The 26190-nt window shown below is 62.4% G+C and overlaps 2 protein-coding genes across 2 annotated transcripts in view; both read left to right on the plus strand.

The window, feature by feature from the left end:
• The window catches only part of CCDC187 (coiled-coil domain containing 187), a 42708-nt gene extending 35541 nt beyond the window's left edge, over positions 1-7167 (plus strand). Inside the window, exons 20-24 of the mRNA XM_059412126.1 lie at positions 1338-1501; positions 1908-2041; positions 2299-2495; positions 3034-3110; positions 3586-7167. Of these exons, the coding sequence (XP_059268109.1) occupies positions 1338-1501; positions 1908-2041; positions 2299-2495; positions 3034-3110; positions 3586-5357 (2344 nt within the window). The 3' untranslated portion in view covers positions 5358-7167. The remainder of the gene's footprint in view (positions 1-1337; positions 1502-1907; positions 2042-2298; positions 2496-3033; positions 3111-3585) is intronic.
• An 8279-nt stretch (positions 7168-15446) lies between these two features.
• Positions 15447-26190, plus strand: part of QSOX2 (quiescin sulfhydryl oxidase 2) — a 30624-nt gene continuing 19880 nt past the window's right edge. The window contains exon 1 of the mRNA XM_059412127.1: positions 15447-15777. Within this exon, the coding sequence (XP_059268110.1) occupies positions 15447-15777 (331 nt within the window). The remainder of the gene's footprint in view (positions 15778-26190) is intronic.

The raw sequence follows: 26190 nt of genomic DNA on the forward strand, positions 1-26190 counted from the left end.
TGGACTGATCTACCCTTCACGTTGCCTTCGATGGCCGGGCCCGGGGATCTCGGAAGACGCTTCCAGGCCCGCTATACCCTCTCGGTCCCAGGGAGCCGGGTTGGGAAGGCTGGGTGGGCGGGGCCGTGTACAAGGCTGTGGGTCGGCCTGGGTACTGCGGGAACCAGCCGTCCTCCGGGGGGGCGAGGCCTCGCTTGATTTCTCCTGACACCAGCGAGGCACGAGTCGCCGTCGGAAAGTTAGGGAACAGAGAAGCTGTGTACACAGAAGGAAAAATCTCAAATTTCTCCTAACCACTCCCTTCCTCACTGAGAGAGACCTTTGATTTTTTGCGGGAGGTCAGGCCGTGCAGAGAACAGGAACTTCTCTCGGCTCCAGCAAGAGGAGCTCAGTGGAGCTGGGGCTGGGTGAGGGCCCAGGTGCACCCTTGAGCTAGGGCCCCCGGGGCCACTCCCTGCGCTGCTAAGCCCCACACCGCCCTCCCTACCCCCTGTCCTGGCTCCTGGCCTGAGGCCCATTCCAGATTATTTAGCCGGTCCTGTCCCCTAGGCAGTGCTGAGGGGTGGGTGATGGGCTCAGGCGCAGCCCCCTTGCTCCTGGGGCCGGGCAGGGCCTGCGTCTGGGACACCCCAGAGGGGACAGCTGCCTCCCAGGCCTTGTCCCAGAGAAGTCAGAGCTCCAGTCCCTGAGCGGTCCCCTCCTTCAAGGCCCAAGATTACAGGCTCTAGGATGGCCCTGGGACCCCAACCCTGTTCACGCCCCCGATGTGGGTGTGACCCCACTGCGGGGAGACGCTGGGCAGGGGAGGGCAGCAAGCTGTGCCTGGTTGTAGTGTGCACCTTGGGGGAGAGGGTGGAGAAACACGGCAGGCAGAGCCTGAGAGAGAGGCAGCTGTGGCCCAGCCGGGCTCCCCATCAGCACTGACCTTCGCACCAGGCCCTTGCCCCCGGCCGCCTCCTTGAGGCTGCGACCATGGGGGAGGGGGCTCTTGATGTCGGTCCATGTGTCCCGAGCACGGGAGCAGGTCTGGATGTGTGGCATCTGGGCCTCCCAGAGCGCAGGGGAGCCCAGTGGCCGGTCCCTCCCATTACGCCGCAGAACCATGCCTATGCCGTTAGCCCCCAGCCACGGCCCCATCTGGGGGCAACGGCCTGGTGGGCAGGGCCCAGGCCCTGTCTTCCCTCACCCGTGTGCTGACCACTCAGCCACTGTCCACAACTGTGCCCTGGACACATGCCGTCCTGCTTGTGGAGTGTCCCAGTCAGGACTTGTCGCCTGGGGTGGGGGGCACAGCCCTGACAGGCAGTCACAGACCCTCTGCACTCACTGCCTTGTAGCCTTCCCACTGGGCAGGAGGACAGGACACACCCCGAGGCCACTTCAGCTGCAGACAGTCACCGACCGCCTCCAAGGCCTGTGTGGGGAGAGGACATGCCTGTGGCCAGTGGCTGGCCTGATGCTGGGGGCCGGCTGGTAGAGAGCCAGATCCCTGTGGACCAAGGTAACCAGATAAGGCAGCAGCGGCCGAGGACGGACAATCACTCTGTCCGGGGGCCCTGGCCACCTGGGGCAGCACCCGGCTTGTGATCAGACAGACCTGCATCCTGGCCAGCCTTGCCCGAGCTGTGCGACAGGGCTGTCCCCCACCGCTCCCTCCATGTCTAGGTGCAGGGGGCCTACCGGCAGGAGGGTCCCCTGCACACACCTCCACCAGCATTTCCAGGCAGGGGGGTGGGTGAGGGGTGCTCCTCCCTGTCCTCAGTCTCCCCCTCTATAGGACAGGAGGCCAGGTCAAGGGTGGGCCCATTTTCTGAGACTGTTCCACATGGCTTCAGAATTCCTAGACATTGTGCCATCCACACCCTGCGTTCCACTCCCATCAGTGCTCACGGTCTCTTTGCTCACAGGAGACCCCCCGCCCAAGCCCCGCCCTTTGTCATCGATGGAGAGGACGCAGCCTCTGAGGGAACGCCGCGGGCAGAAACTCCAGGGCCGGCGCTCCCTGGGCGGAAGGAGTCCGCGCAGCCCCCCGGAAGCCGGCGTGAGTCGAGGCTTGGCCCTGCACCCTCTGTGGGCAGAGTGGGGGCCTGGCCTTGCTTGGTCAGGCTCTACTGTGTGGCTTTGGATGGGACGGGTCACCCTGTCCACCAGATGGGGGTGTGGATGTTTGGGACCTGTTTGGCCCTTCCCAGGTGGATTCGTCCATTGAGGGGGTGTTTGGAGTCTGGGGTGGGGTATCTGGCAAGTGGGGGTCTCCAGGGCCGTCTTTAAGGGGACGGTCTTTGTTCATTACCATAGTCACAGGAACGTGCTGGAGGTTATCCACCGCTGAGGGGCCAGGACCCAGTGCCCTGGGGCGGTCTCTCTCCAACATGCTCCCAGCAGGTGGTTGAAGGCAGCATAAGCCCAGCAGAGTCAGAACCAGAGCTGGATTTTGCCAACAGCCCCAAGGAGGAGCCCCACCAGATGGAAAGCCGGGCGTCAGGGGGACAGAGGTGTGCACTTTGGAGGGCTGCCTGGGGCCGGCGGGACTCTCGGGCAGGAGTCGGGACCTGGGGCATGGAGATGCCTGTCCTCTCCTCCAGAGAACCGCATTCCCTCCGGGTACCCCTCGTCCTGGCCTGGGCCCCCTGGGCACCCCCAGCCCTCCCCATGCTGTCCGGAGCCTGACCCCCTCTGTGGAAACAAAGATGTCCGCTGGGGAATCAGCCCCAGGTCCGATGGTAGGGGCGGTAGGAGGGGCCCTTCTGGGGAACATGTGCCTCTGGGCTGCTCAGATGGCAACACCCCCAGAGACCTGATGCTGCAGGCAGGGACAGGCCAGAACCCGCAAACACAGGGCCCCTTGCCCCCACCCGGGGAGTCCTGTGCCCTGGCGGTCCCTTCCTATTGGGGCAGATGCCTGGCAGGCCGGCTGTCAAGCTCACGGGGTAGTTGAAGGTCCCGCAGAGGCCCTGAGCCTTGAGGAGGAGGCTGGGGGGATGGGACCCTCTCCGGGGAGCCCCCGGGACACGCCCAAAAATGTGCCTGCAGGATGGAGACCTGTTGGCAGGAGGACCCCCACGACCCCTTCTCTCGGCCGGAAGCTGCCCCGTGGACTGCTGCTCCAGGTGACCCCCCCCGCAAAAGGCCCCACTCTGCACAAGGGACAAGGAATTCCCACTTAAGGGTCATCCAAGACCAGCTTCTCAGTCAGAGTCAGGTTTCTCCCAGAGCCCCACGGGGGAGCCCTGCCCGCCCCCACCCTCCCGACACGGGCCCTTGCGGGGCAGGTGAGGGAGACCCCTGTCCAGGGTGTCTGGGCCTCAAGGAAGCCGGCCAGTGTGGGTGCAGCCTCCCCGTCTAGCACACAGCAGCTCCCAGGCCAGACCCACCCAGACGTGACTCCCTCCCCTGCGGGCGGGTGGAGAGTGGGGGCTCAGCCACGCGGGCGCTGTGGACATTTCTTCTGCCTGTCAGGGCGTTTCTGGTTTTGGGCCACTGGCTTGGGGCCTGTGGCTTGTGGGCTGCAGCCCGTCCGTGCCCGCAGGGGTGACAGAGCCTAAGGACTGTGGGCCTCACCCCCAAATGCCCCTCTCTCTGCAGCTCCTGCGCCCTCCAGCCCAGATGCGGGCAGCCCCCTGGGGCTGGGCCCCGAGTCCGAGTCTGAGTCAGCTCCCGGGACCTGTGCCGGGTCCCATGCCGCCTCCTCCCTGAGCGGGCTGTCCTGCTCTTCTCTCCAGGAGTTTCAGAAGGCGTCCGCCATGCTGGTGCAGCTTTCCGAGAGCTCTGTCTCCCTCTCGGACTGGGAAGCTGGGGACCCCATTGATGCAGACCCCGGCTGGTCTGGGGAGCTCTCACCCCAAGACTCCTGGGGGGTCCACCGGGGTGGGGAGCGGGTGGCCTGGGAGAGGCTGGAGGGCAGCAGGACCAGTCGCCAGGGCGGCTCCCCCACAGACGCAGGGGGTCCAGAGTCCAGGGGAGGACTCGTGCGCGCGGGCCGGCTGCTGCCTCTCCCGGATGCCCCTTCTGGGAGGTCAGGGTCGGAACTGTCAGAGGCATCCAGCGAGGTCTGGGATGAGGAGAACCTGCTGGGGCCAGGCCCCGGTGCTGACCCAGCCTCAGGGCGCCGCTCCCCTGCGGGAGGCTCATCCCATCTGGAAGGTGGCAGGGTGCCCTGCTCTGTATCTCCTTCCCTGGGCCTTGAGGAGGGGCAGGAAGCTTCCGGAACCAGCGGGAGCCTGATCAGTGGATTAGATACAGAAAGAGCCAAACAGGTGTCCCCGGAGGCTGCCTCCCCACCACTCCCGTCCACGGCCTCTCCCTCCAGTGACTCAGACCTGCCCCTTTCCTCTCCCTTCGGGTCCCTGGCATCAGAAGGGGTGGAGTTTGGCGAAGGAGGAGACACTGGGGCTCTTCAGGCCTCGGCTGGCTGCCCCGAGGGGTCTGGGGTCACTGACCTGAGTCTGTCCAACCACAGGAAACCTCAACAGGCCTGGTCTGAGCCTGAGGTCCCCGTGAGCCCGCAGGCTCCTCCTGGGGACCCTGGTGGTCTGGTAGCCCGGACGCCCGAGGGCTGGGCACCTGGATGTGGGGGGAGGGGACACTCCCCTGCCCCGGAGGAAGCCCGGCCCACCCTGGCCAGCGGGGTCTTGCGCGAGATCCTGTCCCCCGTGGACGACGTGCTGTCCTATGGCAGTGCTGACCTTCCGTCCTCCACCCACAGGGACGCCAGCCTCCCTCCTTGGCCACCCACCCTCCCAGCAGAGCGCGAGGGCGCCAGCCTGCCCTCGGGAGACTTCCCTCCCCCACCGGAAGACGCCATGTCTGCTGGGGGCTCGCGGGGCCTCCCCGGGGACGATGCCTCCATCAGAACTGGGGAGTTGCCCTCCTTGTCTGAGGAGGTCCTGCCTGAGCCACTGTCCCCGGGGCCCCAAGAGTCAGGGCTCTGCCTGGGGGCGGGCAGACAGGGTGGAAGCCTTGGGAAAAAATGGGGCGGATCGTGTTCTGATGGGGGAGCTGAGGCTGTGGGCAGCCAGTGGTCTGAGCCAGCTTGCTGCCTAGGGTCCCCCTTGTGTGGGGGGGATGGTGGTGCCGTGGTGGGGCTCCCAAGGCTGCCAGCGCAGTCCCCAACCCCATCCAGAGTGGCCTTCATGGCCGCGGAGGGTCTGCCCATGTTGTTGGCAGCTGGAGGTACGGGGCCGTCTGGCACTGGGCAGGGCGACCTGGATCCTGCTTTGGGCGTGGGCTCCCACGCAGATGTACCTGGTGGGGAGAGAGCCGAGGTGGTGGACTTGGTGTCCAGCCAGCTCACCAGAAGGATCCTGTGCGACACGCTTGCTGTGCTCTCAGAGTTGGCCCAGCCGGCCGCCCACTGATGGAGAAGCAGCTGTGTCCCCACGGCTGACCCGGCACATCCCCAAGACTGATGAGACTCCTGAGGAGACAGGGCAGGGCCCGCGGTGACACACAGACACCTGTGACATTGCTGTGTCACTGTGCCCACGTGTGCCTGTGTGTGGGGGAGGCTCCGGAAGTCTGGACCACCGAGGCCAGAGCCGCCGCTCAGAATAGCCACCTGCCGCCGGCCGTGCAGGTGGTCCTCTGACGCTAGGTGGGGGACCGGGCACTGCTGTGACATCCCGTGCAGTGGGCTCTGTTCTTCCGGGCTTTGGGTCCACGGCTTCCATCAGGCCCCCAAAAGGGTCCCTGCTGCATAGTTCAAGAGGCAGGAAGCTGAAAGGTTGTGCGGGGCATGTCCGAAGGCTGGCTGGCCCAGGACAGATGCGGAAGTCACGGATTCAAGAGAGAACATTCTGGAGGAGCCAGGAAGGGGAGCAGCTCGAGGCTGAACCAGGCACCAGCCCACAGAGACCGCCCGCCAGCACAGAGAGCCTGCCACAAAGGCCACGGGAGAGAGCACCGTTCTGGGGATGTGGGAAGCCCGGGTGGAGGTGGGCAGGGGGCACATCTGTGCGGGCTCACACCCCCAGCTCTGTGGTCCTGGGAGGCCCAGACCTGCATGGGGGCCAACCCAGCTGTGTGGATTAGAGAAGTAGCCCACTCAAGGGCCAAAGGTCACTGGCCAAGGTTTGGCCTGTCCTCTGGGGGTAGGTGGGCCCAGGGCGCTCAGGACACCTTCTGGAAGACACAAGAGCCCGTTCCCTGGTGGCCGTCCACCATGGAATGAGCCCTCGGGGACACCGGCAGTCTTCAGGATAAGGGCGGGGTGCTGACCCCTCAGGCCTTGGCTCCTTCCATCCAGGGCCTCACACCTCCCAGCTTTCGGAGAGGGATTCATCCCCTCGACAGCACTTATGGACCCCTGGGAAGACCCAGACCTTCGTGACTTGTAGCTTAGGTGGGACACGTCTCCATGCCTGGCAGAGCCCCGAGGTCGGCCTGTGCCCTCCACCTTCTGGCTCTGGCAAGCTGCCTCCTCCAGGCAGCCCTCCACCAGGCCCCAGCTCAGGGGCAGCCGCGTGTCTGGGCCGGCTGCTGGCCAGACCCACCTTTGTCACAGGCTGGCTCGGGGCTCGGGGAGGCACAGCTAAGACACCTCACGCGCTCCTGCTTTCGCTGGGGAGAGGCTTGGACCGGGGGTGGGGGTGTTCGCGCTCTGTAGACACATTTCCAAATAGCTTCTGAGCGACAGCTTTTTTATTGATTTCCTTCTAGTTTTCTGAACAAATCAGTCTGTAATTTTTTTATTTTTCTCTATTTATTGCTGACCCTTTTGGATTTACGAGGCTGAGAGAGGAATTATGTATCTCGCACACAGGTTTGGCCACCATGGTAATAAATCTCCTGCGTCACAACCCTGCAGATTTGCCCCCTTCCTGGCGGCCGTGGGTGGGGTGGCTGCGCTCCCAGCCGGACCCTCCTGAGCGACCTTCCCCGGTGCTGGCGGCCCCGCACCCACGATGGCCCTGCGCTCTGTGGGAACTTTGTCCAGCTCAGCCCCGGGGAAGGTATCTGATGCCCTCAGTCTCCCCCGGCCCAGCGAATGCAGAGCACAGCTCTGGCGCTCGAGTCCATGGAGCCGGCAAAATTCTGCACCGAGACTGTGGCCGCCAGGGCCTCACGCCTTGACTCCAATCCCTGACCATCTCTTGGGCCGATAAATCCTGATACCGGCCTCCAGAGAAGTCATTTTCTTTCATAGAAAACGATGATTTCTCAGTTAAAGCCCACACTTAATTTTCCAGTGATCTGTCTCTTTCAGCTGTCCTGCTTTGCCGTCCCCTTCTGCATAAAATGCCCCCGGAGGCGCCTTCAGCGCTTTAAACCCCAAATCACCAGACCAGCTTTACAGGGCCTTTTGATCCCTTACCCGGAGTGGCCGACACAGCCGTTCCTATAAAACACAGCTGGGAGGGGCGCCTGGGTGGCTCAGTGAGTTGAGGCCTCTGCCTTCGGCTCAGGTCATGCATGATTCCAGGGTCCTGGAATCGAGTCCCACATCGGGCTCTCTGCTCAGCGGGGAGCCTGCTTCCCCCTCTCTCTGCCTACTTGTGATCTCTGTCTGTCAAATAAATAAAATCTTAAAAAAACAAAAAATACCACCGAAGGCCAGGGGGGCAGGTATGGGGCAGCAGCAGGTATGCGCCCCAGGGGAACACAGCATTGCCCATCTGGATGGTGCCATCCTGTACCCAGGGCACGTAGCCCCCCAGGGTCTGCCTGGGCCATGTTCTCCAACTGTCAGCTGAGTGCCTGAGCAAATCCAGCTGAGATCAGACCTGTCCGTGCCCAGTCCCCAGGCAGCCCCCGGGCCCCAGAAGGTGGTCTGTGAGCCCCCACAGCCCACCCTCTGCCAGGCACGGACGCCAAGCTGCTCCCCACCGTTTGTCCCCCAGCAGAGGCCCTCCCGTGTCCCCGTGAGCACAGCTGGGAGCAGGTGGGAGAGTTTGCAAAATGCCGACAGGTTTGGGACACAAGGACAGGATCGTGGGCACACGTGCAGCTCCCCTGCACCCGTGGCCCGCCGGGCCGCATCCACCCAGGCCTTAAGATGACCCAGCAGGGCTGCTGTGACGTTCAGAGCCCATCCCAGATGCTGCTCTCCAACTCTTCCTGGGGGTGTGACAGGAACCCTGTCCCCACACGTCCACGGTCCGGGCCCTCCTCAAGGTGTCCTTATGAGGACACACAGGACTGAAACCACCACCACCACCCCCCCCCTCCAGGCTCCGTTCCTGGCATGTGGCAGTGGTCTGGAATAATCGTCCTTCTAGAAGGTTTCTGAGGATGGACGGTGTTCCCGAGCAGCTCCGTGGGGACACCAAACACCAGCTGGAGGGCAGGGCCCGCTCCAGAGCCCGGGCTGCAGCTGGATCCCTCCCTCGGTCCCATGCAGAGTCTGCCCTGTCTGTGGGGCACAGAAAAGGCTCAGCGGCTCTGCCCTCCGGGGCTCATGCCCAGCCAGCTGCAGAGGCTGGCGTGGCTCAGCTCCGGGAGCAGGGAAGGAGCTGCGCCTTTGCCGGCCCCTCCTGAGCCTCAGGGTGCCCAGGTTGGAGACCGCACCATCGAATTTGTACCATGTACGCTGAACTACAGTACCTGGGCCCCTGAGCCTCAGTTTCCCCCTCTGTAAACAGGAACACCATCCCTCACCGTATCCACTCCACAGTGCGGGCATCCCCACCGTCGGATGCCTGTGGTCGCAGCGCATCGTCCTGTCGGAGGGTTGGACAATCACCCCGGGCTGCGCATGTTCCTTCCTTAGCAGCACAGTCGCTGGGGCCCGCGCTCCTGCGGAGGGCAGCTCCTCTCTCCGGGCAGGGCGGTGCCAGGGTGGGGGCGTGGGGCTTGGAGCAGGGCCTGGAAAGCCAACAGGAGCAGCAATGCTGCCGGTTTCTCGGATTCTAAGATACACCCCCCACACCTCGTTTCGATGCTTCTGAGCTTGGCTGCACTCCACACTCAACGTGTGCGTTTCCGGGTGCAGCGTCTCCGTGCTGGGCGAAGCCGGGTGCCACAGCTGGCTCGATGTCACCCAGCCCGTTTGGGGTGAAGTGTCACCCGCCCATGCAGACTGGCCACCAGCGGGGTTCACGAGGTCAGTGGCACGAGCCTGCCTTGTCCCCACGTGGCGGGTCACCCCCTGCCCCCTGCCTGATGAGACCTGAGAGAAATGGATCCCCACAGCAGGAAGGGGGGTTTGGCCAGTGCTCTCTGGGACTGGGGCTGGCGGAGTGGGTGCTGGCCGCCTGCCAGCCAAGGAGGAAACAGGAGAACCCCAAGGCTGTTCGGTGGGGCAGCACGTACCCCACCGCCCCAGGGTGCTGCCCTAGAGCACCCCGTTCTGGCTCCCTTGCCACCTGGATGGGGACACGCAGGCCCCAGGGTAGAGTGGTGACAGGGGTATTTGCACCTGCGGAAGAGAGGAGCACCGTCTCTCCAGGCGGCTCTTGGTGTCTCCCCAGAATTCCTATGTTGAACATTAACTCCCAGTGTGCTGGTGCTGGGAAGCAGCTTCGGGAGGTGGTGGGAGTTTGATGGGGCCATGCAGCCGGGGCCCTGGGAGAAGAGGCCCCAGAGAGCGGCTCTCGCTCCGTTCACAGGGGCACCCAAAGCAAAGGCCCCAGGAGGACGCGGCCGGGAAGCAGCTAGCAGTTCGCAAACCCAGGAGTGGGGCTCACGGGAAGCTGACCCGCGGACCCCTATCTGGAACGTCCAGCCTCCTGAACTGTGGGAAATGAATGTCTGTCGTTCAGGAAATGCCCGGTCTGAGCGGGCCAAGACAGCATCCTAGGTCAAATTCCTCCTGGGAGTGGGGTGCAGGCGTGCATGGCGGCCTGCAGGAGCCCGGCCAGCCTGCCTTTGCCAGCCCGGTGACCAGCCTGCTGGTCTGTTTGCGCCTCTGTCGTCTTGTGGCTTCCTGGCCGTGCCTCGCAGGTGGGGTCTAACTGGTCGTAGGTGGCGGGGGCAGAGGCGGGGGCATGGGGGCCCAGAGGAGGCTGAGCTCCACCTCCAGGGCAGCAGGGGCTCCCATGGGCCCCAACAGAGGAGGAGGGGCCCATGGAAGCACAAGAGGCAGACAGGGGCTCCCTTAGGACGCCGGTGCAGCCCCCTCTGTGGAGAGGGGCTGAGCTGGGGGGATTGAGGGGTGTAGGGACTGGGTGCCTCAGTGGCTGGCTTTCACCTTCTTTCCCTCTCTGGGTTCCACTAAGCCCACCCTGGCTCTCCCCACCCTGTTCCCTGCTGGGCAGGGCTCTCCCTCCTGCCTGCAGCCCTCCTACCCGCTCCCAAATCTCCACTCCCCTTCCCAGAAGGTCTCCTGGGAAGAGCCATCGATCAAGTCCTCATGGATCGCTCCTTCTCTCCTTCCGCCTCTCCATAAACCGTCCCCTCTGTCCTCCTGGCCTGCTGTGGTGACCTGCACCAGCCCTACCTACCCTCGGAGCCCCACACCCCCAGAGCCCGCCAGTGGCCTGGCACCTCCCTCAGATGTGGAACCAAGCTCGGGCTTCCATCTCACCCCGACTCCACCCCCCGTGTTCTTCGCCAGTCCATGGCTCAGTCCGCAGCTGTCTCTTCCCTCCAGGAGGACACGACCTCTCTGTCTACATCTGGGTTTGAGTCACCATGTGTCTTACCTTCAAGATGTTCCTAAAGTCCGACCCCATCACTGGCACTGCCATGCGCCACCATGAGTCCCACCATCCCTTGGGGGGCTGTGATGGCCTCCTGCTTCCCCTCGCCCCTCCTATATGGCAGCCAGAAGAGCAGACCCTCATCCCTACTCAAAATCCTCTGATGGCCACACGACTTTCAGAGCTGGGGCCCTTGTCTACAGTCCAGCTAGTAAGGGCCCACCCAGAGCTCCTCTCCGCTGGCTCTCTGGTTCCCTCCCTTCCCTGGCTCACTCTGCTCCAGCTGTTCTTCCAACATGAGGTCCTTCTACCTCAGGGCCTTTGCACATGCCCTCCCTCTGCCTGGGCTGCAGAAGAGCCAAGAGGCCTGAAGCATAAGACTCTGACCAGGCCAGTGGCTGCCGCTGACTCACGTCTGCTCTGTGATCCACTTCCTCTTTTCTCTGTTTCAGTCCCACAGTCCAGAGAAAATGTGGATGTGCATAACAGTTACAAATAACAATTAAAAACCAGGTCTCCTGTTGGAGTAAGCAAAAAGGCATAGTGATAGGACTTGAGGAGTCAATAGGTCATCAGGGAGCTGGCGTGAGCAAGGTCGTACCAAGCATCTGCGGGTCAGGCTCTATATGCTGAAAACTGGACGAGCAGCCACTGAGCGAAGAACCCATAAAGTGACCTAAAGCAGACACAGAACGTTGAAAATACAGTGTGGAAGGCTGAGCCGCCGGCCCGGATCCCGGGAAGCGAGGACCAAGCGCCATGCCCGCCAGGTCCTGGACGCCACAGCCTCAGACAGAAAAGTCTCTAAACGGAAAACGGTCAGCAGTGGTCCCCGCCCAGAGAAGACTCCTAAGGCAGCTGGACCAGACCCTATAAGGCTGCGCTGCCCCCAGCCCCTTCCCTCCCATGTGGGAGTCCTTTCTGCTCCGTGAAGCTGCCGCCCCGTCTGGGTCTCTCCTTCCCCCAGTGCACTCGGACACGGATGCGGGGGATGCCCACTCGGCGCTGGGGACTCCTCTGGGGGCTCATCAGGGGTGTCGGGGAGGCTGAGCAGTACCGCGACAAATGCACTTTCTCTTTTCTTCTCCTTTCCTTTCTCGGGCCATCTCTGCCCTACAAATGTTGCTGTGGCGCGCAGGAGCACCACGGGAATCCGTCAGCCCGCGCGTGCCCGCCGTTCTGAAGCCTCGGGGGTCGGGCTTGGTGCACCCGGACTGTGCAAATCGTAATCGTCCTGTTCCCGGAGCAGGAACTGTTGGCTCTGTCCAGGGTCAGGGGCTCGGAGGCTGTTTGATGGGAAGGGGCGCCCCCTCTCGGCACCTGAGGGTCCCCGGCCAAGGCTGCTCATGGTTGGCTTCCGAAGTAGAAGGGACAGGGACACGGTGACCCAACGGGCGACCCAACCCAGCGGACCGTTGGCGGCAGTCCCGGGTGAGCAGCGTGCCGAGTGGAGCCATCTCCTCTCCCCGACCCCGCTTTCCCCTGGATCCCTTTGACCCCGAGTTTTCCCCTGAGATCTGCACCAGGTGATAGGCGGGGGCTTCTCTGGGGCCACAGACGACACCTGTGGCTCTTCAGGCCCACGGTCCCGCCTCCGGTCACCAGCGGGCAAAGGCTGGTCACAGCCCTGCTGCAGGAGGCCTTTTGCTCCTGTAATTAGCGTGGGTGAGTCTCTGGGTAGCTGAGAGGAGATGTGAATGGGGCGAAGGGGGGATCCCCGATTTGCCTTCCCTGGGAAAGCCTGGTTGCTGCAGAGGGAGGTCCCAGATCGGAGCACATAGCCCAGGCTCTCATCTGGAGCTCTGAGTCAGGACAGAACCCCATCTGCCTGCCGAGGCCGTGGTTGGCCTCTCCTTCTGGGGAGCCCCGCAGGCCGTGCCCCTGAGGACCTGGTGGGGACAGGCCAACCGCACACAGGCCGGCTCTAGCGCTGAAACAGGAGAAGGAGGGCACGGGGGACCAAGGGCTCAGGGGCACCGAGCGGCCACAACCCCGACAGGCCTCACCCCTGCCCCTAGCCGCAGAGGTAGGAGGAGACATCCTGTTCAGGCCGTACTCAAGACGCAGAGAATCACAGGGACACTCAGAAAGTCCTTATTCTGTAGGTGGGGAACACGCCCTCCACAGTTCACTCTCCCCCGGAGGGCATCGTCACAACCGACCCTCAGAAAGAAGCATCTGACAGCCTTCCGCCCCTGTGCTGGCCCGAGGACCAGCCGGAAGGTGGAGGGAACCGCCCTCCGGGGGAAGTAGGAACCGACAGCATTCTGCACTCACACCTGTTCTGTAAAAACAAACAAACAAGGCAAATGGTCTGGAGGTTCCTATTTATGTGGGGGCTCTCTTCGCCCTTCGGGGTAGCCCTGGCTTGGACAGGACATGTGTGAAGGACCCAGCCTTTCAGGCCGTGTGCAACAGATCAGAACAAGGCGGGGACAGAAAAAGAAGTCAGATCTTGACCAAAGCAGAAGGCAGCTGCTCCACCAAAGCACCCTCCCCCCATACAGACTGGAGCCTGAGCGCCCAGTCATTCCTTTCTCCTCCCACTGCAGGAACAAGCGCCGGACGAGGGAGGGACCCCTGGGCCGGTCCCCCACCCGCTGTTGCTCCAGGACTTGAAGCAAACAAAAAAGGCCGCAAGAAAAGGCTCGGCTGATCTTGCTGACTCTCAAGGTCCCTGGAGAAGCCAGTCAGGTCTTCCATCTTCCCGGCAGAGACAGTATGTTCCTCCCGAATTGGACCCTCTCTGCCTCTGAAAAGGATCACCCGTGTGGGCAGACCGGATTTACGGAGATGAGCCATGGACAACGGGAAACCCCGGCCCTCCTCGACACCTCCGGCCTCCGTCTGAGCCCCCTTCAGATGGCCCAAGAGCAGGGGCGCCAGGCTCCACATAAGGAGGGGGAGGAGGATGACACCCTTCTACGTACCATTGGGAACCAGGCTGTCCCGATCTGGAAGGGAGACGGAGGACCAGACGTGCCCCCGATGCGTCGCTGAGCGTCTCAAACACACTTGCCATAGGCCTCTTTTTAGAAAAGTTCTGAGAGGCCCTGAGAAAAGTATTAAATTTAACAATTCGGATCCTGATAATTACTAGGGACGGCTTATTCTTAAGGACACATTTGTCACCCATCTACATATATGCATTTTTTATTTACTTGAGAGAGATCGAGAGAGAAAGAGACCAAGAGAGAGGTGGAAGCAGGCTCTCCGCTGAGCGGGGAGCCCTACGCAGGGCTTGATCTCAGGACCCCAGGATGGTGACCTGAGCTGAAGGCAGATGTTTAACCACTGAGCCCCCCAGGCGTCCCCTGCTCAGGCGACCTCTGACATTAGGAAAAAGTTACCAATATCTCCTCCCGGACTCGAGGACAGCCTCCTGAGGACGGCTACCGCCATCTTCCACACTAGGTGAGGCACCTCGGGGAGCTCCCCCAGGAGACACAACTTGCATGGCCTGCTCTGCTGCCCACGTCCTGTTAAGGGTCAGGAATACTCCCCCTCCATAGGAGATGAACTTCTAACAGATCTGAAGCTCCTTTTCAGGAAAAATGCAGCCCTTTCCTCGGTGCCAGAAAAGTAATGACTATTAGTCTTTCTTGGTCATTCACAGCTTTAGGTGCTGTCCTGCTTCTCTTTTGCCGCGGGATGACACGCAGTGCCTCCCTGGAGTGGGGAACCTGTCAGAGGCCCTGGTTATGCTGCTCCTGCATTTCCTATATGGACTTATTTATTTGAAGTGGGTGGGCACCAGCTGGGGGAAGGGCAGAGGGAGAGAGTATCTCAAGCAGACTCCCGAACTCTGGAGCCCACCACCCTGAGATCACGACCTGAGCCAAACTGAGAGTCGGACCCCGACTGACTGAGCCACACACACACACAACCCCCCTGCGCTCCCGCTCCTTTCTTCTCATAGCATCAGCCCTGTGGGCTACCTTGGCCTTGGGCCCACCGAACCCATCTGTCGGGCACCCCCCAGCACCTGTATTTGGGAGCAGAAGGGCAGCCTTAAGCCCGTTAAGTGTGTGGTGGTGCGCAGCTCACACCCGTCCATGCTCCGCACCGCTGGCCCATGCGTGCCGTCCCCGCCAGGCACCTGCAGGCTGACCGGCCACCTCAACGGAGTGGGCCAGGGCACAGGCCAACCTGTCATTCCACCGGAGGGCCCATGCCCGCCGCTGCAGACTTGAGCGACTATTCCAGGCTCTCCAGGTCTGCGGCGGGGATCCCCTCATGCAGGGAACCCTGTCCTTGGGTCAACGTGTGGCTCTTGACAGCAAGGCCCCCGGCTGCCTCCAAGCTCACGGCTCCCCGGAACCAAGGGGGAGCCCTTGGGTCACCACGGAAGCATGGCGCATCGGGGCACAGCGGGGCACATCGGGGCAGACACTCGGGCCCGCGTTCCTCGGGCCGCGGGGACACAGAGCGCTGAGCCGCGGGTCCCGGGAAGCGAGGACCGGGCGCCTTGGCCCTACACAGGGAGGTCCCCAGGCCGGCCGGGGGGAGCGGTCGGCGGGCAGCGTCCTGCCCCGGGCCCGCGGCTCCCCTCCCACAGCGCGCGCGGACCGGCGTTGGGGACGCGGCCCCCCGGCGCGGCCCAGACCGAGATGCCCCGGAAGCCAAGCTCAGGGCAGCGGACGCCCACGTCCAGGCGGGAGCGAGTTTCCGGCCAGACGACGGGGCGGCGACGCCCGCACGTCGGACACGGGACCTTCTCGGTCGCTGAACCCGGGGACCCTGCAGGGGGCGGGGCCGGGTGCTCGGGGGCGGGGCCGGGCGCACGCTCGGGGGCGGGGCCGGGCGCGCGCGGCGCACGTGACGCCGGTTGCCAGGGTGAAAGGTCAGGCGCGCCGCGGCACTCCCAACATGGCGGCGGCCGAGGCGGCGGCGGCGGCGGCGGCGGGAGCGGCCCGCAGCCTGGGAGCCCCGGCCCCGGCCCCGGCGGCGGCGGCCCGAGCCCGGCGGCTGCCCCCGCTGCTCGTGCTGCTGGCGGCGGCGGCGGCGGGGCCGGGGGCGGGCGGCGCGGCGCGGCTGTACCGCGCGGGCGAGGACGCCGTGTGGGTGCTGGACAGCGGCAGCGTGCGCGGGGCCACGACCAACAGCTCGGCCGCGTGGCTCGTGCAGTTCTACTCCTCGTGGTGCGGCCACTGCATCGGCTACGCGCCCACCTGGCGGGCCCTGGCCGGGGACGTGCGAGGTGAGGCGCGCCCGCGCGCGACCCCGACGGCCCGGGCCGCAGCCGCCGCCCGCGGGGGGAGCCGGGCCGGCCGGCGGGGCGGGCGGCGGCGCCCCCAGGGCTCGAGGTCCCCGCCGCGCTCCCGAGCCCCTGCCCGTGAACCCTCTCCGCCGGCGGCGCGTACGGCGGGAGCTGGGGGCGGGCCGGGGCCGGCGGCTCAGCCCCCCCCGGATGCGCCGGACGCCTGCGGGGGCCCCGGACCGCACGGTGTCGCCGCCCGCGGGGGGCCGGGCCCGGGTCTCCTCGCCGGCCCCGCACGGCCCGGCCGCGGCACCCGCCCCGCACGGCCCGGCTGGCAGAGCGTGCGGTGGGGCTCCCCGGCCCGGAGTCGGAGCTGCCCTCGCACGGGGCGGGCCGGCCGCGGTCCAGCCGGCGCTCGCGAACCTCTGATTACGCGTTTCCGCGGGCGGGAGCGGAGCAAATCGCTGCGCCTTCTTCTGCGCTTGTGTCTGGGTCTGACCTCGTCCTCTGCCGTGATGTTTTCTCCGTCACGGGACACGCTCACACACACTTCAACGCCTAACTAAGATTTCTGTGCAAAACCGTACATGATTTGATTTTGTTTGTGCATTTGACAGAGACAGACCACACGCAGGCAGAGAGGGAGAGGGACTCCCTGAGCAGAGCGCCCGATGCGGGGCTCCATCCCAGGACCCGGGATCAGGACCCAAACCGAAGGCAGAGGCTTAACTCACGGAGCCACCCAGGCGCCCCGGCAAATGATTATCTTTAAAATATGTTCTCTTACTTTGGAGTGTTGGGAGCCTTTTTTTTTTTTGGTACAGATTGTATTCCCTCATTTGAGAGAGATCACAAGCAGACAGAGAGGCGGGCAGACGGAGAAGGAGAAGCAGGCTCCCCACTCAGCAGAGAGCCCGACCACGCAGGCTCGATCCCAGGACCCCGAGATCATGACCCAAACCAAAGGCAGGCGCCCAACCGCCTGGCTCGGGGCGTCCCTGCGTGCTGGGATTCTTGATTCTGAAGGCTTTGTTCTCTGATCTCGTTTTCTTAAGCCGCCAGTGTTTGGACCCGAGGTCAGAGGCTAGGAAGTGGACAGACTGCCCCTTCAAGGCTCTCTTAAAGCCTTTTTTCTGAGAACAAGCATGCATTTTAATAACAGAACTTTTCAGTTGTCATTTGTTTTTGAGTGGCAGAAGCGACATGTAAATTCAAATGCAAATGTGGGACTCTGTCTGTGGCAAAACATTTGTCACCTATTTGTGCGTATTTTGATTCCCTCACTGGGCTGGGCGTCTGAAACAGATGCCGTGAGCCAGATTCGAACATTGCAGACTGTTCTGTGTTGAACCAGCAAGTCAGGGGCCATGGAGCTTGGATGGAAGGTTCCTTCTAGAAATGAGGGCGGTAGAATCCATACCTAATGGGGTGATTAACTCAGCTGTTAGCTGAATACGGTTATCTTAACAGGATTGGACGCTGGCCAAGTCAGGCCTGTGGTGGAAGGGAGATGTGGCTGGAAGGGAAAAGCAGCTGTGGTCTGAGGACAGCTGCAGGGACACCTGGGCACAGCCCTCGGCACTGGGGAGTGGCCCACTTGGGATCCCCAGAGAGAAGTCACCTGGGGGCTTGTTAGACGTGGGCCCCAACCCAGGCCCAGCCTCCTGTCAGCACAAGCCCCACGTCTGCAGGATCACGGTTCTCAGGGACACTGGGCCTCAGAGACTCCTGCATGGAAAGGCTCGTGGCCAAGAGCGCCAGGAATCACAGCACATGACCTCTTCCTCGTGGATGTCCGCCACACACAAGAATTCCTCAGGAAAGGAGCGTGCTATGTCTAAGCCTTTGCTTCCCGCTTCATCTCCCACAGGGTCCTTTTTGTGCCTAATTTCAGCCAACTCCCCATGGAATCACAGGGAAGCAGCACCCTCTCCCCACCCCTGGCCGCCCACAGGGGAGCAGATGCCCATTGTTCCCCCTGTGAATGCACGCTTTCCTCCCCCTGTCACCGCTTGGCCCCATCAGTCACTTGTGAATTCGGCTGTCCCGTCCCTGGGGCACACAGGCCTTGCCCTGGGCCACCACAGGTGCCTCTCAGCACCGCTCTTAAAATGGAGAGTACCCAGCCGGCTTTTCCCATCCACCCCTCCTCCAGCCCCATCCCAAGGCTTCTGGAGAGTGAGCTAGGCTTGGCTCCCCCGTGAGACTGCCTGGGGTCGGGGAGCTCTGTCTCCCCAGATGTCCCTCCACCGTCGTCGCTGCCACATGGGGTCAGCTCGGAAGGGACGGGACAGAAGCAGGACGGAAGCAGGAGGGGTGGTCTGCAGGGGGTGGGGCTCCTCCCAGCTCTGGGAACAGCTGAGGGGGCCTTTGTTTTTCTAAAAGACTTAGGTTGAAGTTAACACTTCACTGACATTTTCAAGGTTTTTGAAATAAGTGCTTTTCCTCGTAAGAAGGCTTAACAAACAAAAGGTCTACTGTTGGGTGTCGCCAAATGCTACGCCAGTGTTTGTGGATCTGGCTTAGGCCTGTCAGTTCTAAATCCTTTGCAAAACAGAACCCTGCTGTGTTCCTGGAAATCGTTTAGCCCCGAGCCGGGGCGAGCCGGGGCCGTGGCGGGCATTCCCTCAGCCTGTGATGCTGCCACCGATTGGGCCCGTGAGCTGTCTCTGAACTAGCTCGAGGGAAACTTGGCCATCCCAAAGAGTGTCCCGGTCAGGGTCAGGGTCAGGGTCACCGAGGCCTCAGCCTCTGTTCTTGTGGGTCTCGCATGTACTCCCTTGTGGAAGCAGGCAGATTTTCTGCAACAGCGCTGGACCTAGGTAAGGCTCAAAGGGGAGCCGGAGACTTGGCGGGCAGTCACAGCGCACACCTGCTCTTCCTGCTCTGTGAGGGGTTGTGGGTGTCACCCCTGTCCTGGATGGTGACGCCTGGAGGCGGCGCGACGCTGGGTCGTTCTCTTAGGATCACACAGCTGAGTGACAGGCTCTGTGGCTCCGAGACCCGCCGCTCCCTCTGCGTGGTGGCCGTGAGGCAGGTGCTCATTCCTGCCCAGAGTCTGCTCTGGCTTGCCCCCCTTGAGCTCACCACGCAGTCTGGTCTTCCCACCCACGCTGGCCTCTTGGAGATGAGCTAGGACTGCTTGATGTCCCCCATGGGCCCACATTCAAGCAGAGAGTGGAGAGTAGGGGTGGCGGCTGATGGCCGAGGGGTGACAACACCAGCAAGAGCGACTGACTGGTCAGTGCACCTGCAGGGGTGTGCAAGGTGGGGAGCTGCAGGAGGCTTCCGGGAGTCTGCCTGGACCCTGGAGAGGGTGGACAGAAGGTGGGAAGCAGGCAGGGGTCACATCCGCCTGTTATGGCCCCAGGAAGGCCTGTTGTGCCCCCCACCCCTGGCCCAGGTAGCTGTGGTTAGCCCCGAATGAGACTCTGTGATGACCGTGACCAGAGGAGCACCACTGCAGCACTGCCGAGCTCAGTGATGCCAGGTATGAGAACCGGGTCATCAGGGCGCTGGGAAGACGAGCGCGGGGAACTTTTCCTCTCTCTGGCCAGCATTGTGAGGCTTCAGCCGTTTGCCAGGAGAGAGGCTCGCGGCCAGGACGGCAGTGTCCCATCAGGCTCTGGAACAGCTGCCCAGGACTCCGTGGAGCTCATTTCACCCCTGTGCTGGGGTGGGTGCGCTGCAGAGACCCTCCACTCCTAGAGGACGCTGAGCAGAGTGTGCCCGGACTCCATCCACCTCCAGTAACTCCTGGATGGCTCAGGCTGGACTCTGCTGCGCACTACTTGGGCTCGATTTCTACCCAGACTTACGTATGTTTCTTTCTTTCTTTCTTTCTTTTTTTTTTAATGTAAGCTCCTTGCCCAGCGTAGAGCCCAGCACAGGGCTTGAACCCTGAGATAGTGACCCCAGCTGAGATCCCGAGTCGGACACTCAACTAAGCCAGCCAGCTGCCCCTACCCAGGCCTGTGTAGCTTAAACTTGCTCTTGAACTTGGAGCCTGTCCAAGACCACCTTGCTGAAGCAGGAAAGGGCCTGCACAGGGGGAAAGAGTGTCCTCCGGTGGCTGGAACATGCAAACCCCACCACCCTGGCTCCACCTGGAAGAGAACACCCCCCCACGCCCCCCCCACGCCCCGCCGCCCCGGTGCGGCTCTGCCTTCCAGACAACCCTCCTCTTGCTCCCTCTCCAAGCCCGGGGAGACACACGACGACGACGACTCCGTACTGTGATCGTTTTCTAGGACAGATTGATGCTTGCCTGCAAATCAGACTTACAAAGACGTTTTATTAGAACTTGGCAAGTAGTGGTATGAGGTTCAGTCCTGTAAGTTAAGAATAGAGTTACTTGAAGGGTAAACTTGAAATAAATTTCAGTTTGCTGTTACACAGAAGCTTCCGTCTTTGACAGATCCGTTTTCAGTCTGTGGTACTGAAAGTGGGCAGGCCTGAGAGCAGAGCGGAGCGTGGCTTGCAGACTCCTGTGGGTGCCCCTGGAGGCCGCAGGGCTCCCAGCTGGTGCCCTCCCCCCCGTCTGGTTGGAGTGGCCTGACATTTTGTCAGCCAGGCCGTTTGCATTCAGTTTAGAGTGTTTCTGTCCTTTCTATGGTGGGGTCTAGACAGGTGGGAAAGGCAGGAGGTGGGGAGGGTACGAGTTGAATGAGGCAAGTACCCCGAAGCTAGACCTTTGAAATAGTTTGCATTTTACTTGATAAAATAGACTGTCTCTTTTGTGTTTGCATGAATGCCTCCGTCTGCCAGCCCGTAAACCGAAATTCTCCCTCTGCTGCTTTCCTCGCAAGCTTTCCCGCCCAGCCCAGCGCGGGCGGGCTTCCTTTCCCAGACGGACAAAGGCCTGGTGAGGTGTCCGCCCGCCCCTCCGCTCAGCCGCCGGTTTCCGGCGGGCCGACCGGCCAGCTGGCTGAGCTCTGCGGACTGCTTGAGGACCGGCGTCCCGACGGCCTCTGTGTGCTGGCCCGTGGCACTGTCCTCGCCCCGTCCGTGCATCCGCGTGCTCCCTATGGAAGTAGAATCTGATGTCCGCCCTGCGTCGGTCCTGCGTGTTGGAACTTGTCCTGAGTGTGTTCTGTGTGGCCCTGGTAGGTGTGAGAAACCATGAACAAGACAGCGGAGATCCGAGTGGAGCCTTGTGCCTCAGAGGCAGGGACAGTGAACAGAAACACAAAATGAGGCTAACGGAAGGTCATGAGTCCTAGGAGAGTAAACCGGAAGATTGCATGGGCACTGGGTGGCGGGGGAAGGTGTCGGGTGGCATGTGACACTCAGAACATGAGGGGCGCGCCACAGTCCCGAGATGGGCAGGACCAGGGGCATCCGAGGACTGCAAGGGGCCACCACGGCTGTCCGGTGGCGAACCGGGGGGGGGGGGTTCCGGTGGGTCAGGCAGCCGGTGGGACCTGTGGCTCCAGGCTTGTAGGCTGGACGGACTGCAGGCAGGAAGGAGGAACGGCTTTAAGTAGGCGGTTATATGATCTGGTTTCTCGGTTTAAAAATGTGGCTGGCCCCGGAGAACCGAGGGCCAGGAGTGACCGGAGCAGGGTGAGCCTGCGCTACCAGCACCGGCCGCCTCCAGGGGGCACTGATGGACCTGGGGCGCAGATTCTGGGAGAAGAACCGCGGGGGGTGGGGACACTTATCTTTCTGCTGCAGGCAGGGTCTTGGAGTTGACCCTTCGTAGTTTGTGGACAGGAAGGAGGACTGTTCTAGGCAGTGCTGTGTTTTCGGATCCATGAGTTTTGGTCAAAGCTCACCAAGTGGGACGTCTTCCTCTGGGGAGCACAGCAGGCGTGGGCATTTCCCGCGTGTATTTCAGGAGCATACCCCATGTCCCTGCCCTGGGCCACTTTCATGCTGGGCTAGTTTTCTTCTACATCCTGCCGTTATGAAACATTATCTGAAACCTGGAACTGTGAACAAGAGGGCTGGCGTGTCCTCTCCATGTCCTCGAGCCTCGTGTCATGGGCTCCCCCTGGGGCTAGTTTTCCGAGGGACGTTCCGTGTTGGACATGGCTTGGTTAAGGGCTCTGACTCACCCCCTCATCTGGTGGAGGAACAGAGTCCTGTCCGGTGGAAAGGGGAACCCAGCAGCTGGGAGCTTCCTGCCCTCCTGGGCATTACCCTGCTGTGTCTCGGAGCCGGCAGTTCCTGGCAGGCCGAGTGCTCCGTCAGCGTGCCCCTGACCCGCTCCTGCAGCGCTCAGTCTGAGCACCGTCGGTGCCCGTTTGTCCTGTGTCTGCACGAGTCATGCCTCTGACTGTTTGGAAATTAGACTCTGACACTCGCCGCGAGTGGATGCAGGGTCTGGAGCCCTCACGTGGGCAAAGTTACCAAGTGTCTGGTTTCCCAGAGGCAGCAGAGGGGGGCCTCCTGGGCGCGAAGTTTCCTCGGAGCCCCTGTGGGGCGGTTGGGCAGCAGTCGGCATCCCGAGCGCCTGCACTCCGTGGGTAGCGCTGCACCTCTGGCCCTTTCACCGCGGGATGAGGAGCAGTGGTTAAAATCCAGGGAAACCGAGGTTTTCTTTTATCTTTTTCATTTTTAAGCCATCAGCCGTTGTGCCCTATTTCAAAAGGCAGGGTCCACCTCCTGGGTGCCTGGGGAAGTTGGAGGACTTGGCAGGCTGAAAAGCCGAGAGTTGGTGACTGCAGTCTGGGCCACCTCCTCTAGTTTCCCCGTGGGCGTATCTGCAGCCCAGACCCTGCACATGCCCCGAGCCCAGCAGCCCCGACTCCTCACCTAGGAAGGCAGCCGGCGCCCCTGAGAGGGGAGCTGGCTCCCCACTTCCAGGGGGCAGGGTGGGGCAGGACCAGGGGACCTCCTTCCATTGTCATTTGGGAGGTTGTGCCTGGGACAGCCTGGTGGGGCGTGTGGGGAGGGCTCGGGCTCCACATCCAATGGGTCAGCCGCTCTGCACCCTGGCCCTAACCCCGCCGACTTTAGAGGGTAATTGCTCCGGTGCCAATGACCTGTGCCCAGTTCTTCCAGAGTCCGTGGGGCCCAACTGGGGTGGCCACATGTGAACACTGGACCTGCCTAGGGGTACAGGTTGGGTCAGGAAGGACACTGTCTACCCAGAATCCCGGTGCTAGGCTGGTCACTGACCCAAAGAGGAACGGTCTCGACCTCGCTCACCGTAGCTGCCGGAGCCCATGGAGGGCCACCTTGCCCCATATTCCTGGGTGCCAAGACGGGAGGTGGCAACCAGTCTGCAGTCTCTGTGCCACCAGGACCCCGCGCTGCTGGTCAGAGTGATGTCACTCCTCCCCCTGCAGTGTGTCAGTCCCTCCCGAGACCCGCACCCTCACAGGACTGGCCCAGCCCCTGACTCTGGAGCCACTCGTGCTGGCCACGCCCCACCCGAGCCCCCCGCTGGCCTCTCCCCTTCCGTCCCTGCCTCTGGGACCCTGGGCAGTCGCCACCGTCTGCGAGGACGGCAGTTCGCAGGGTCACTGGGAGTTTGCCACTGGCCTGCGTGAGTGCGGTGTCCGCTGCCGCGCCACGGCTGTGGGGAGGGCTCGGGACACTTTCTAGCAGCAGACGCCAAGCCGCCGTGCCGTGCGCGGGGCTGCCAGCCCACCTGTCCTCACACCCCCCTTGGAGGGAGGTGTTGTCTGGCCTCTGTGTTGTGCCCACGAGGCTGCGCAGGTTCTCCAGACCCGGTAAGAGGCAGAGCAGGATGTGGGCCGCACGGGCCGCCTGACGGGTGTCCTGGTGCCATGCGCACCGTCTGCCCTCTGTCTGCTCCAGACGGGCCTGCTGGGACGGGGGTGGGACGGGCCACGCCAGGGGCACCTGGAAGCCTGATGGGACTGAGCTTAGTAAAGGGGGCAGAGGCCGGGACATGTCAGGACGTGACCTCAGAAGAAGAACGTGTCGTGTGGCTGTTGGCGGCGTGACGTTAGACACAGCAGGGCGAGAGGGGGGCCTGTCCTGTCCGTGTGGCTGGTTGAGATGGCTCCTTGGAAGCCATCAGGGTCCTCTTGGGGCTGTACCTGGTCCCAGCTTGCTGCCATGTGCGTGGAGTGTGGCGTAGAGGCAGCCTCCACCCCGGACGGCTCCCAGGGCCCTGCTGGTGCCCATCGCCAGCACAGCCTGCCTTGGCGACGTCTCCTGCTTCTGCACGCAGGCCTCCCCTTTGTCAGGCAGAGAAGAATCCCCCGTCCCGCCCCCCCATGCCCCGGGGGTGGCATGTCGTCAGCGCTGTGCTGGCAGAGCGAGATCGGCCTGTCGTGTGCGGCTCGCCCTGCATGGGGATGAGCAGGAACAGCCATGCTTGGGTGAAAACGGTGTCACAAGTGTCACGGGGGGGAAGGGGCAGAGGAGGTGAGGACCGTCAGCCACCTGGCACTTTTGTGATGCCAAGAGACAGTTTCCTGGTTACTGTCCTCAAAGTCAGGATGGCCCAGCTCAGGGGCAGAAGGCTCCTCGCGGCTGGGGCAGCCCCAAGGCCCGGGCAAGGGAGGCGGCACTGGGTGCCCCTCCTTTAGCCTGTGGGGCCAAGGCGCCAGCTCTCTTGCCTGTAAAGTCACGTCACAGTCGTGGGCATGGAGCTGAGCTGGGATGCTGTGGGTCAGAGCGTTTTAGATTGTGGAGTCCTGCACGAGATGCAGGTGGTGGTGATGTGGCCGCCCTTGCAGAGCAACGTGGCTCTTGGGGCTCGGGACGGGCCCTGGGGGCACGGGGAGTGGGAAGCAACCCCTCTGCCATGTCGCTGTGCAGGGCGCCAGCTGCTCGGCTGCACCTGTGGCTCGGAGCAGGGCTCCCCGCGGAGCGACACGGCTCCTGCCAGTGCACGCAGGGCCGTGGTCTGGTGGAGGGATGGTAGAAAAGATGCTGGCAATACAAGGATAAGTGGTTTTTCCAAAGAACTGGTTTTCTCTGTGTTTCTCGAGGAGACAGTGCAGAGGCTCGTTGAGGGAGTGGTTGATTCCGTTCCACATTGACCATGTGCGGTTCAGAGGAGCATGCGTGTGCCGCATGGCGGGGCGGGCTGCACTTGAAGGAGGGAGGGTCTTCATCTGGAGCTGTGGGATAAAGGGAGAGCAGAGCCTTGAGAAGATGCCAGTCGGCACGCTCGTGCTGCGTGTGCTCCGCGTGCCTATGACGGCAGGTGACCGTGGTGCCACCAAGCAGATTGTGAACCCCAGACAGATTCCTTAATCTCTCGGACCCTCAGCCCCCTCATCTGTAACATCCCGCCTCTTCCACCCGGCAGACTTCCATAGGTGGTGGCTTGGTAAGAAAGCTTGTAAAGTACAGTGTAGTTGACTTTGTTTTGGATGCGAGACTGGTGGGGAGCTTTTCTTGCCATTTTAACTGTGCCTGGGCAGAAAGTCAGGGCAGGCCTTTCTATGGAGGTGACATTTGTGTTGAAATCTATGAATAAGGCAGCAAGTACAAGTTGGAGGAAAGCATGTTCCTCCAGGAAAGAGCAGGTGCAAAGGTCCTGGGGCAGGAGTGCGTTTGGACCTGTCTGGCTTGAGGGGAGGAATGAATGAGGAAGAGATGAGGGTACAAGTCAGCTGATGAAATGGCAGAAATGTGCAGAATCTGGAAGGTTCTGAGGGCACCCAGAAAGTGATCTTGCCTACAGACATGCATGCCTTGCTGAGGGCTAGGCAACCCTCAGGGGTCCTTTCCAACTGAGGTTAGGATTTGAAGAATCACATAGTTCAATCTCGAGCAGAATGTTTTTTCTTAGCACGGAAGTGCAGGATGTGGGAACAGCTGGCAGATGTTGGGGCCCGGGGGAGGTCTGCCTGGAAAAAGAGCAGCCCAGTCAGCGCGGCTGGTTTGGAGGAGGTGTGGGAGCCTGGCTGCTGGCCGCTGCCCGGGGACACAGACTTTATCCTGCTTGTGCTCAGAGCTGGGCACCCGGATGGCACCGCTGAGTCACGGTAGGGGGGCGGCTGCAGAGGGACACAGGAACCAGCGTCTGCTTTCCAGCCCTTCCTCTCATCTGGGGCTGCGGGCTGAGCCTGAGGCCGGACAGCCTATAGTTCTTGGGGCACAGCAGCACACGATCCTGCCTTCGGGGTTACCAGGGTGTTCACGGGGGCTGACAGCCACTCTTACCTCCGCGTGGGCAGCCAGCATGTTCCCGCTGTCTCTGTGCCCGGTTAGACTCAGGACGGTTATTGCAGTGTGGCTGGTGCCGCTGTGGCCTTGCATCTGGTTTGATTCAGCATCATTGTCACGGGCAGCGTCATGACCCAGGGCTGTTTCATGGGGTGCTGTTTGGGGCCTCTACACCGGGAACTCCAGCGGGTGGGAACTGAGCACAGCACGAGTAGCCCCAGGGCTCAGTGTCCGCCAGCCCCCTGCAGACTGGGGATGGGGGCGCATTTGCTTGTGTGTGAAACGTGCTTAGTAAGAAGACTCGCAGAACAA

The sequence above is a fragment of the Mustela nigripes genome, chromosome 9 (genome assembly GCF_022355385.1).
Source record: "Mustela nigripes isolate SB6536 chromosome 9, MUSNIG.SB6536, whole genome shotgun sequence".
Taxonomy (NCBI): domain Eukaryota; kingdom Metazoa; phylum Chordata; class Mammalia; order Carnivora; family Mustelidae; genus Mustela; species Mustela nigripes.